The 13004-nt window shown below is 36.4% G+C and overlaps 1 protein-coding gene across 7 annotated transcripts in view; it reads left to right on the top strand.

Moving 5' to 3' along the window:
- LOC139975865 (MORN repeat-containing protein 1-like) overlaps positions 1-9795 on the top strand; it is a 39317-nt gene extending 29522 nt beyond the window's left edge. For 3 of the 7 annotated variants that reach the window (XM_071984129.1, XM_071984126.1, XM_071984130.1), the window contains exons 12-13: positions 5325-5414; positions 6632-9795. In XM_071984129.1, the coding sequence (XP_071840230.1) occupies positions 5325-5414; positions 6632-6789 (248 nt within the window). In that variant the 3' untranslated portion in view covers positions 6790-9795. Of the gene's footprint in view, positions 1-5300; positions 5415-6631 lie in introns of those variants that run through there. The other 4 variants (XM_071984127.1, XM_071984128.1, XR_011795933.1 and 1 more) reach the window with 3 other exon arrangements.
- The last annotated feature ends 3209 nt before the right edge of the window (positions 9796-13004 follow it).

Genomic DNA, 13004 nt, shown 5'->3' with positions numbered 1-13004 from the left:
TGCAGTACCTCACATTGCACAAGTTCAGGTTCCAGTACCTCACATCATGCAATTCAGGTCGTCCTATAGTTGAGGTACAATACTCCATATTATACAGTTTGGGAACAGTGCCTCAGATGCAGTACCTCACATTGCACAAATTCAGGTTCCAGTACCTCACATCATGCAATTCAGGTCGTCCTATAGTTGAGGTACAATACTCCATATTATACAGTTCGGGCACAAATTCAGGTTCCAGTACCTCACATCATGCAATTCAGGTCGTCCTATAGTTGAGGTACAATACTCCATATTATACAGTTCGGGTACAGTGCCTCAGATGCAGTACCTCACATTGCACAAGTCCAGGTCCAGTACCTCACATCCTTCAGTTATGATAGTGTAACAAAATTCAGCTGCAGTACGTCAACTGATGTTTTGAGGTGCAATACTTTTCATCAAAAACTTCCAGTGCCTCATATCATAGATACAATACCACACACCACTCAATTTAAGTATAAGACCTCATCTCATACAACTCAGGTGCAGTTAAGATGCGATACCTCACATCACTCAATTCAAATACAGACCTCATCTCTTACAATCCAGGTACAGTACTTTACATCCTACAGTTTAGATGCAATACTCAATTCAAGTGCTGGACCTCATCTTATACCATTCAGGTGGAGTTCCTTACATTGTACAAATCTATTGCACTACCTCATGTTACAAACATGACATACCATACATTAGACATATCATATATAACTGTGCTCTGTTCATCATAATACCTTATAGTACCTCATTTCATTTAATGCAAAAGGTCATAGACTTGAGAAATAACATCATTTTGATCAGATTTTACAAAATTTGTTGCTATGACACCATATGGAAAGCAACATTGACACTTTTTTGGCAGATAAATAGATAAAGAGTACAGTCAGTTGTCTCTCCTCCTTGATATTGCCTAATAAAGTCGTAAGGCTCAATACAAATTATTCTGATATGTTTTTTGGCATATTTACTCTCTCGATAAAATTGCCTTTTGCTGTGTCAGACATACAATGTGCAAACTTGCACTTGTAGCATGCATAATGAATTCAAATTTCAATTTTCTGTTGTTGCAATATTTGATAATCGATTCTTCCATGTGGGGGAATAAAAGAAGTTCTTCACGATTGCCATGGTTACAAGCCATTTTCATGACTTCAATGCCCAATTTGATGAATGACCAAAAGCAAGTGAAGAATTGTGCTTGTCTGCTAGATCATTATTATTTAAAAGTTAAGTTTGAACATTGTTTTCTTTACAATGACTTGTTAGCATATCTAACATTGGTTGTCTACATTGCAGATAGCTTCATTCATCCTTTTCAGAAGCTCTGTGTTTAATAACCTTTACTAACTTTATTAGATAGTTGGCATATATACACACTTCCACTCTGTGAGGTAAATCCTAGATAGAGAGCTGTTTTGGTAAACTTGTGGTATTGCTGTAAATTGTATTTGTTTTCTTGGACACTCCCTTTAATATTTGACAGTGTCCATCTTAGATGGTTATAGATACACTTTGAAAATTTAAGTGTCTCTTTCATAGCCAGAAGTTTTTTCATTTTAACATTTTAGACTTCACATCAGATTCTGGAAATTTTCAGCTTTGATAGAAGTAGATAAACTTAACACTTTAAATTATCTATATCATATCCTGTGGTTGGTACAGTATATTAACATCTTAAAACTGTTTTTATTCATATTAAACTGCACTTTGAAATATAACATATCCATCTTAGATAAAGATGCACCATCATTCTTTGAAGTGTTGTACAATTTTTTCTTTGTACATTATAGACTGTTGTCATTCTTATTTTAACTGCACTTGAATCTTTTAAAGTGTACACCTTATATTGGTACTGATGCACTTTCTTTGTTTGAAGTGTCTGTCTCAGATTCTGTTTATTAATACCATAACATTATAGACTCTTGCAGTAAACTTGAACTATTACTACTGTGAACAAACAAACCTTGTCACATTTCCTGTGATATATTTCTTCTTTTCATCATTTTTATATCTTTTGATAGACCGATTCTTTGCCTTGTAAATGAGTTGCATGAAGAACTATATTCTTTGTGCTTCCATATTAAGTTTCTGTTCCTAATTTTGTATAACATACTATTTTATATAGCTCAGTGTGTTCTTTGTTCAGTCAATAGACTTCAGAGCTTCTCCAACAGTTTTTAAAGGTATAAATATTGTTTCTAACATTAAGCAAGAATAAATCTAGTCATATAACAGTTTCCACAAGTACCCAATGCTATTAATGTTTTCAGCAAAAACCACTTATTTGTCTCTCTTAAGTTGTGAATTTGTTCTCCTTTTCATGTATTAGTAGAACGTGTGAAATGACGGGGTGGGGGAAGGGTGGGTGGTGTTTATATTGACCTAGTTTGTGAGAAAATATTATCAGTTTTCTAGCACTAAATTAAACCAAACAGAATGATCAGAGAATGGAAGGTATTTTCCCACTACTTGGACCTATTTGATTGATCATATGTTAACATTACAGCCTCAGCCTTACCCCTTCCCTTCTAAGCATGTATTAATGTTCTATAATTACTTGTTTATAAATTTAACCTTTTTTTCTTTGCCGTTTTGATTATTTCTCCCTGCTGCTTCTCTTGCATGCTATCTGCATCTTCTCTGTATTCTATCTGTTGACCGTATCAACAACCGGTAAGTTTTGATCCCTTATTTGGCCAGCTCTCTGCACAAAGCTTTTATGAGCTACAAAATATTCATCTACATCCTCCAACATTTCATCTTAGTGAAAAGTGTGACGGCATCTTTATCGTTATAGCGTGATAGTAATTGCATTATGAAAGTGTGATGGCAACTTCAGTGTGACAGCAACTTCATTGTTATAGTGTGATGGCAATTTCATTGTGACAGTGTGATGGCAATTTCCTTATGACAGTGTGACTGCAACTTCCTTGTTATAGTGTGATGGTTACCTTCATTGTGACAGTGTGGTGGCAACTTCCTTATGACAGTGTGATGACAACTTCATTTTGACTGTGACGGCAACTTCCTTCTTATAGTCTGATGGCAACTTCATTGTGACAGTGTGATGGCAACTGCATTGTGACAGTGTGATGGCAACTTCATTGTGACAGTGTGACAGCAATTCATTTGTTTACTGTGAGGTCAAATTGATTGTTACAGTGTGATGGCAACTTTGATTTAAAAGTGTTATGGCAACTCCTTTGTATGATAGTATGACAGCAAATTCAATATGATAACATGTTAGTATGATAGCAACTTCAATGTGATAACATGATGGTACCTTCAGCATGATGGCAAATTCAACATGATAGCATGATGGTATGATGGCAGTTTCACTGTGATAGCATAATGGCAAATCCACTGTGATAGCATGATGGCAAATCCACTGTGATAGCATGATGGCAAATCCACTGTGATAGCATGATGGCAAGTTCAGTGTTGTAGCACGATTGCAAGTGATAATGCTCCTCGGTGATCATGACTACCGTTGCTGTGGTGACAGCAGACAACCCTGCCCAAAATGAAAGCAAGAACTTTGTGATAATAATGTTTTGAGACAGTTACAAATGTCTGTGTTGTTTGCGCATATCATTTCTGCTGCACAGATGTGACATGATTGCACCATTAATGATGTGATATCTACAACTTGTGTCATTTATCATTGTTTCATGTCTCATCATGCGCATCCCAGAAAATATGAAAACCATGATCATATCTATCATCATTTGTCAAAATCATTCTCTAAACTTCCTTTGTGTGTCATAACATTTAAGAAAGCTTGGCTCAGGACATTTTAATATTAACTTTGTGATATATCTGCAACTGATGTCAGTCGACACAATATTATAACAAAGATCTATTGTTAATTAACCTGGAGCACATCCTTCTGTTATGTAAATGAGCAACGATGTCCCTTTAACTCTCCTTTATTTTACAAACTTGAAAAATTGTCATTTGCAACTCATCAAACACCTTGAAAATACCATCTGTGAAAATGCATGTCAAGATTTAAAACCTCTACAAGTTATAATCATGACCTTACAAACAAAAGAGGTGCCACCTCAACTGTGATGTTGTTAAAACACCAATCTTCACAGGTTAAATTCACATGTTTCAAGTGTTTCTAAATCATGTGAAAATGTGTGGAAATTTGTGGATTTGATATGCAACAGTTGTGAAAATGTGTGTTTCTTCCTGATGTCAATACAAGTCAATACAAGGCAAGAACAGTACAATACGTAGACAACTTTGAAAATTTGTCGTCACAGAAATCGTTGGTCGTATGCACATATTAGCATGTTGGATATCACAGGTTCCTATAACAAAAGGTGAAAACTGGCAAATCTGTATCAATGTGTGTCAAAATCAAACATTTGTTTTCACGATCAAATTCATCAAGTTTACAGGGATAACCATAGGTCACCACACATGAATTTTGGAACCTGTGGCATCAGGTTTATTTCATGTCTGAAACCTTGGATGTCTAATGAAAGTATCTTTGAGAGATTTTAATAACTTTACTGAAACAATTCTTGTATATATAACTAGAACTTTAAAACATTGTCACTAGCAATGATGTTGGTGTGAAATTGATTTAACTTCTTTACAACCTAATCCTGCTCCTGAAAAAATGCCTCAGAGCAGAGTTTTCAGACACAAATTTCTGCTGTGTGCTCTGTTTTGTCAGTTTTGCATCTTCTGTGAAAGCAGATGGTTTGTTTTGTAATTACATAGACATATTTGTCTGCCCACTGTCATCACCCTGCTGGGGCAGATACAGGGAGGGTGACTGGGGGTTCCCCCCACCCCCTTCTGAAATTGTGCTGGCATTAAAATTTAGCAGAAAAAAAAGAAGAAAAAATTGCAGTACAAGTGCTGTGGGGAAGTGTTAGCATGCATTTGTATATTGAAATGAATATAATAATTATGCAGCCCTATATTTGAGTTTTTTCTATATCTACCAATACATTCCCCAGCCACCCCACCCCACCCCACCACCCCCACCCCCTCCTCCCCTTTTGAAAAATCCTGGATCTGTTATTGCTCTTCACATAGTATAACTTAGTTTTACTAAAAAGATATCATGTTACACAAATTTCTGATTTTATATGATAAATTGACAACAAATATTTGATTAGCATGTAATTCAGTAGCCATTAACTCATGTAGCAGCTGTTGTTTTGTCTATGTATAAATCTGTACTAAATTGATACAAACTATAATTAACACACTTTTTTTTTGGCTTTGTATTTTCTATTTAGATGAACTACCATTCCAACCACCAGACCAAGTGAACTTTGACAAGATCAAAGATCCCAAAATAACCAAAGCCAAACGAGAAAGGCTTTACGGTGACGAAAGGTTTGCAAGACCAGGTGAGGATGTGCACCTCTAGGCAGGAAATGTTTCGTTAAAGTAACATGGAGTGTTGTACAAGTGCTGCAGATCATAAGTACAGGCCTATGTACACCATGATTTATATATAAAGCTTTGTGCACACCTCACACTTATAAGGAAATAAAAATATAAGGAAGCAATGACTTAGTGTAAAAACCAACAAGGTCAGCACACATTGTAGCAAGTGTTTATATGGGAAGTTCCAAAGTGTTTATAAATATCTTACATTGTGTTGTGAGTGCCGCTATATTTTATACTATATTTTATACCAAATAACTGAAATTCTTGAAATTGACTGCAGCAGTTCTTTTTTTTTATATGAAATATGAAAATTAAACTTTACTCTTTTTTAAAAAGAGGTTTTTTTCTGCATTACACTTCAGTAGACTTTACATTACAAAGGGATAAACAGACCATTTCAGCAGAATCTAGCATTATTTTTGGGGAAGTTCCTAAGGCTTATAAATATCTTGCATTGTGTAGTAGAGTGGGTATCTCACGTACTTTACTGATATATTGTACAGCTGGAATCTGTTGTGGCAAAGCCATAACAATACCATTCTTTGTGAGCTGCATTGTTTAGATCAAATATCAAGCTGTGAATCTTTTTTTCTTTTTCCCCATTATGAAAATATATTCCAAAGCAGCTCACCATCAATAGTCTAGTATAGTAGTCTAGGCTTTCTGATAATATTGTCGTAGCTGATCATACACAACGAAAGAGATACACAAATCAGTATTCTTTTCAAATCATAAAACAGAATTGGTTTAAAGAGGGGAAGAAATAATATATATATATAAGAAAGTGGTTTCTTGTTTGGCTCCCATTGTTGAAATTTTTCAAAGAAAAATCTTTCTGAAATTAATGATTTTATTTTTTGTGTATTAAAAGGTAGAAGATAGAAGACTATTATTGCAACATAAGTGAGTCATGGCAACTATATGACTGTGAAGTTTTTTCATGCTATTGTAAATCTCTGGTTATCTCAGCATCAAAGATATTTATCCTACCATGTCATGTTGTCATAGTTACACCTAAACAGAGCCCAAAAAATTGCCTATTACATCCCACCAGATAGGCAACAAGTGTCAGAGGAAAATTAATAAACCAATTCTCCTTGTTTCAAATTTTATATGATTTCTCCACTGTCCGATAAGATGACTCTAAGATGACAATCGTTTCTTTTGTATTTAGGTGAATACATCATCGTTGTTTCCGATGTCACCAACCCTCCGTTCCTCGGCAAACATCTCCCTCCGGCCTACTGTCGAATCAAGATCCTCCATCCTAAGAAACCAAAGAAAGCAAAGACACCGACAAAGAGTAAAACTGGAACCAAGGCTGCTGACTAGAGGCCGACTAAGAACCGTTTACGATGGTACAAACCGTCAAACCATTCAAGTTTGCTATCCACACATGACAGTAGGAAACAAACTTGCAGGCACGTAGAAGGGGAGTCTGCTAGATAGTGTCAAAACTCTCAAACCTGCATGTTGTAGGGGAGTCTGCTAGATAGTGTCAAAACTCTCAAACCTGCATGTTGTAGGGGAGTGTGCTAGACTGTCAAAACTCTCAAACCTGCATGTTGTAGGGGAGTGTGCTAGACTATCAAAACTCTCAAGTTACCTGCATGTTGTAGGGGAGTGTGCTAGACTGTATCGAAACGCTCAAACCTGCATGTTGTATGGGAGTGTGCTAGACTGTATTAGACTCAAACCTGCATGTTGTAGGGGAGTGTGCTAGACTGTATTAGGACTCTCAGACCTGCATGTTGTAGGGGAGTGTACTAGACTGTATCAACTCTCAAACCTGCATGTTGTAGGGGAGTGTGTGTAAAAACTTTCAAACCTGCATGTTGTAGGGGAGTGTGCTAGACTGTATTAGGACTCTCAGACCTGCATGTTGTAGGGGAGTGTACTAGACTGTATCAACTCTCAAACCTGCATGTTGTAGGGGAGTGTGTGTAAAAACTTTCAAACCTGCATGTTGTAGGGGAGTGTGCTAGACTGAAGATTCTCAAACCTGCATGTTGTAGGGGAGTGTGCTAGACCGTCAAGACTCTCAAACCTGCATGTTGTAGGGGAGTGTGTGTAAAAACTTTCAAACCTGCATGTTGTAGGGGAGTGTGCTAGACTGAAGATTCTCAAACCTGCATGTTGTAGGGGAGTGTGCTAGACCGTCAAGACTCTCAAACCTGCATGTTGCAGGGGAGTGTGTGTAAAAACTCTCAAACCTGCATGTTGTAAGGGAGTGTGTGTAAAAACTCTCAAACCTGCATATTGTAGTGGGTGAGCTAGACTGTGAAGACTTTCAAACCTGCATGTTAGATCAAGACCAGAAAATGAGGTTAAAATATTTCTCTGCCACTTGAGAGGTAGAGAAAATCTCAGCATTTAAATGAGAGAAATTTTCTTTGGTCTCTCTTGGTGGGCACATCTACGGCCTAGGATGCACTTTGTTCTATAAAACACTTTCAGAGGATGTCAAGTCTGTGTAGCTGCTGTTTTTGTTTTATCTGTTAATGAGAAATAGAAAGCTGAGTGGAAAATTGGAGGAAAACAGGAAAAGAGCAAAAAAATATTATAATTTCTGGAGCAGGATTCAAAGCAGTAGAGGTCAGGTTTACAAACCATAGGTCTACCAACAAAGCAGTGAGCTCAGGTGTTTGACCATACTCTCTACCAACTAACTTTTCCAGCCCTTCGTTGATAGCAATCCCTATATAGCCATACGGTTGCTTTTCTCTTTGTTTAAATAGATTATATATTTAACACATTGAAGGTACCATATTGACTTAATGTTTGATAAAAGGCCAAAAAATATGAGAATATAAGAACCTGTAATATAATGTTGTTCAAAGCAATTATTTCATGAAAGGTTTTATACCAGCGGTAAAATGCTTCTCAAGTTTATGCACAATTTGCTCAGATATCTGTTTAAATAGACCATTGACCTGCAGATTATTTAGGTTACCTCGAAGGTCAATTTAGTTATGATGTATATCGACAAGGTGTGAAATAGTATCGAAGGTGATAAATCTTGTCTTGGACAAACTTTTGGAACAGTGATATTAGTGGCTGTTGTTTGTTTTTGTTTTTCTGTTGTTTTTTTTGTGTGTGTAGAATTTGCTGAAATTTCTGATAACATTCCAGACCAGTGTAAGGAGAAGAAAGGCACCTGCAAAATCTTCACACTATCTTGTTTTACTCCAACACACTAACATCATGGTTGTGCAGGAGAAACGAAATTAGAAATTTACGTCAGAGGTTTGAAAATGAAAAACTAAAGCATTAAATAAACTAAACATTGAATGAAATTTGTGGGACACAGAATTTTTTAATTTTTGTAAGGAATGATTAAAAATATGTAAATCAAGGGCAGGTAACTGACTGTAACTTTAGAGTTGGTTGAGTTTTAAGTGGATGGTGGGGGTGGGATATGGGGATAATACAGTAATATGTAAAAATAACAATGGTTTGGTTTAAAATCACCTAATGTGTTTAATCCAAAATGCAAAGCACAGCTGTACATGGACTTCCGAGGTTTTCATCCTGGTTTTGAGACCAAGCAACGAACAAAAACCTAACAAAATCATTTTTCAACCAATTTAAAATAAGAGCACTCCTGATGAGATTTGTTTAGTACCGAAAAATATGGCTCTGGACGATAATACTCTGATTTGATACTGATATTGAAAAGTGATGCTCTTATCACCAAACAATATGTATTTCTTGTTGGTTAAATTAATTTATATTAAATATTAAATAATAATAATAATTAATATTAAATAATATTACATTAAATTAAATTAAAGAAAATAATAATGATGTTAGAATAAAAGGATTTTGGGAGTGGTAGGATAGGGTTCCTATTTTGGTTTGGCATAAAAAGTACATTATATGTTGTTGAATGTGAACGGGCACATTGTATGAAAAACAGGAGACGACTGTAGCACCCACCTTTATCTACTCAGGCCTGACGAGCCTGAGAAAAGGTGCGGTCTGTGGATTAATTTGAGGGATTTATGGAATCAAGGTTCTCATGTTCACAATGGATTTAAGTCAGAAGTTAAGGCTTCAAAAGAGAGTGAGTTAATTGTCCTCTGTTTGCTCCAACCTGGGTATCAAGTTTCTGACGATTTGACTTGAGACTCGGCGGACATCTCACCTTGCTCATGAATGTAGGCTGCATATATAGTACAGTAGCAGGTCTTCACGGATAAATCACAGTCAAAAGTCAGTTCTAGTAGCTTATTGTATTCATATCTCAAAAATTGTATTGAAAGCCGGTTGGCTGAATTTTTCACCTTGATGTAAATGCATAGACTATAATAAATTAAATTTATACGAAAACGCCAATTGCTTTTTCTCATGATTGCCTTTCATATATTTTTCTTTGTTAATAACGCCGAATTTGTTTGTTTTTCTCATGAATGTCTTCTCGACTCATCCTTTTGGTCCTGTTTTGAATGCTGAGTTCGTTCCTGATTGAGCTTCTTCGACAGTCCGATCCCCCCACCCCACCCCAACCCCCATCGTCCATTACTGCCCCCCATAGCTAGGCAACTCTTCGGTATGCACACACTCAAGACACAACTTAAGTCAAACTAGATTCTACTTTATTGGATATGCCAAACTATCTCTTGAAATTGCCCAGGTGGCAAAATATCCAATCAAGTGAATTATTCTTAAGGTTGGCAACTCAAAAATGTTCATGAAAGCTATTTAAATGTTTAGTTCCAAAGGTTATAGAAGTTGTATACAACACAAGAACGGTTCTATGCGATGATGTTTGCATACATTGGCCAAATGGTAAACAGTGCTTTTGTAAGACAACAGAAAATGTACACTTTCTCAGGTAACTCTTGTTAGAATCTAGACCGGTCATGAAAATAGCAACAAACCAAAAGTTTGCAGGATTATTGATAGACGGAATTGGTTTAGATATGAATACTTCTTTCCTTCTAAACGTACTCTACCCTCTTACATGTATATAAAGAGTGTGTTTATGGCCACTTGTAGTTCGGGGAGCAGGGCAGGAATTTCAAAAAGTTTTGCAAACGGCGTGCAATATACTTGAAGTTTTTTTGTAAATAATCCCATGTTACTACCAACAGCACTTTATTGGTTGTTTACCGTGTGAGAAAAGTGTTAAAAACTAACCATGAGTAAAACGCAAAGAATGGAATTCCTAAGCCCCCCGTTAGTGGTATGAGAATGTCCGAAAAGTATAATAGACTAATTTGAAGTTCTAGTGGAGTGGTTTCTGTAGGTTGCAACTAATTATGTTCCAAACATTTAGCTTATAGAAGCTTAGCAATTGTGGACTACCTTGACAATTCAGGTTTTTTCAATTTTATATTCGGAAATAAAGACTGCACTGAGTTGGACCAGAACGTGAATGAAAGGAACACTGAAATAGCAAAGAGTCTCCGAGCTCATATAGGAACCCTCTCCCACTTAGATTGCTACCCCTCCCCCACACACACCCATTCGGCCCTTCCTGGTTACGCCTATGTCTTTGAATGTCATCTTAAAACACAATACAAAAGATTAAAGTATTTATAAGCGCAATCATGCGTGTAGACCTGACCTTATGTATAGCTTATATACATCAGAATGCATATTGGTCTATGTTTTTTTTCCTTTTTCTTGGGAAGACCCTAGATTCCGCCCCTCCCCTTCCTTCCCCATCACTTACATTCGAGTCGATATCAACGACCCAATGGCCACACACTCCTTTAATAATTCTGAATCCGCCCTTTTCCTAATATGATTAATATAATGTCATAACTGGAGCCTATACCACGATTCACATATTGACATTGCTGTTATTGTTGAAACTTTTCAAGTACCTACGGAAGCGTAGAAGGGACATTGCATTGACGAATTACCAACTTGACAAAACGACAATTATCTGCAAATTGACGAGTTGACGAGATGGTAACGTGACAAAATTCAGAAAATTGACGTTTTGACGAGATAACGGATCTCGTCAATGCATCAATTTTCTGCAAATTGACAAGTTGCACACTTACTACCATCACGACAATATGACAAAATTCAGAAAATTGACGTTTTGACGAGATAACGGATCTCGTCAATGCAGCAACTTTCTGCAAATTGACGAGTTGCACACATACTACCATCTCGACAAGATGACAAAATTCAGAAAATTGTCGTTTTGACGAGATATCGGATCTCGTCAATACATCAGTTTTCTGCAAATTGACGAGTTGCACACTTACCATCACGACAAGATGACAAAATTCAGAAAATTGACGTTTTGACGAGATAACGGATCTCTTCAATGCAGCAATTTTCTGCAAATTGACGAGTTGCACACTTACTACCATCTCGACAAGATGACAAAATTCAGAAAATTGACGTTTTGACGAGATAACGGATCTCGTCAATGAAGCAATTTTCTGCAAATGGACGAGTTGCACACATACTACCATCTCGACAAGATGACAAAATCCAGAAAATTGACGTTTTTGACGAGATAACGGATCTCGTCAATGCAGCAATATTCTGCAAATTGACGAGTTGCACACTTACAACCATCTCGACAAGATGACAAAATTCAGAAAATTGATGCATTGACGAGATCCGTTTTCTCTTTAAAACGTCAATTTTCTGAATTTTGTCACGTTACCATCTCGACAACTCGTCAATTTGCAGATAATTGTCGTTTTTGTCAAGTTGGTAACTCGTCAATGCAATGTCCCTTCTACGCTTCCGTAAGTACCGGTATAGTACAGAGGTTAAGGAACTGTAACAACTAAAGTGCGCCACTAACTTGAGTCTACACATGACGTACACAAAGGCAACGGATGATATTCAACCGTTATTCGTAAACAGCAATTCAAATAAGGAACATCTGTTTGGAAAGAATCGGATTAATAGAAAACGGTTAAAAAAGAATAACTACAAAAATGTCGTCTTCAGTAAGCCCAACTCCTAGTTCCAGCAGTAAGTTGACTTTTGTTCTCTTTTTATTATGCGTTTGACTAATGAGCAGACAATGAGCAGACAATTTAGTCTAAATTAGAAAAAAAAATAAGAAATCTAAAGGTTTACTGTCAACTCCCATATTCTGGCTGTGGTTTACCTTATCTTTAAGAGAAAATATGGAATCAATAACTTTATTCTAAGTTTCATGAAATTCTTAAGGCAAAATGAAGAATTCATAAAGGCCCCGGTGACATATTTCCCTGCGGCCCGACCAGGCTTCAGCGCCCTGCTACCCAGCTATCAGCCTGAATGATGTCACGGTAAAAGAATTAATGTGAAGTACAACAAAATAATTCGAAAATTCGGTTACTTCGAAAAATAATTGATTTTTGTTAGTGATAGAAATCCCCTGCCTTCAATTCCACAAACGTGTTATTTATTTCTTTTCTACGATTGAGGGGATTGGCTTATACGATTTTCTTTTTTGCGTATCGGTCAGAGAATAAACTACCGCAAGGCCTCTGTGTAAATAAATCATTGATATAAAATTGCTAATGTTTGTTGGTATGTTTTGTTCAATATAATATAGCAGTTCGTGTTTAATTAATTAT

The sequence above is a fragment of the Apostichopus japonicus genome, chromosome 11 (genome assembly GCF_037975245.1).
Source record: "Apostichopus japonicus isolate 1M-3 chromosome 11, ASM3797524v1, whole genome shotgun sequence".
Taxonomy (NCBI): Eukaryota; Metazoa; Echinodermata; class Holothuroidea; order Aspidochirotida; family Stichopodidae; genus Apostichopus; species Apostichopus japonicus.
The sequence above is the reverse complement of the archived record's forward strand: the minus strand, read 5'-3'. Positions and strand labels throughout refer to the sequence as shown.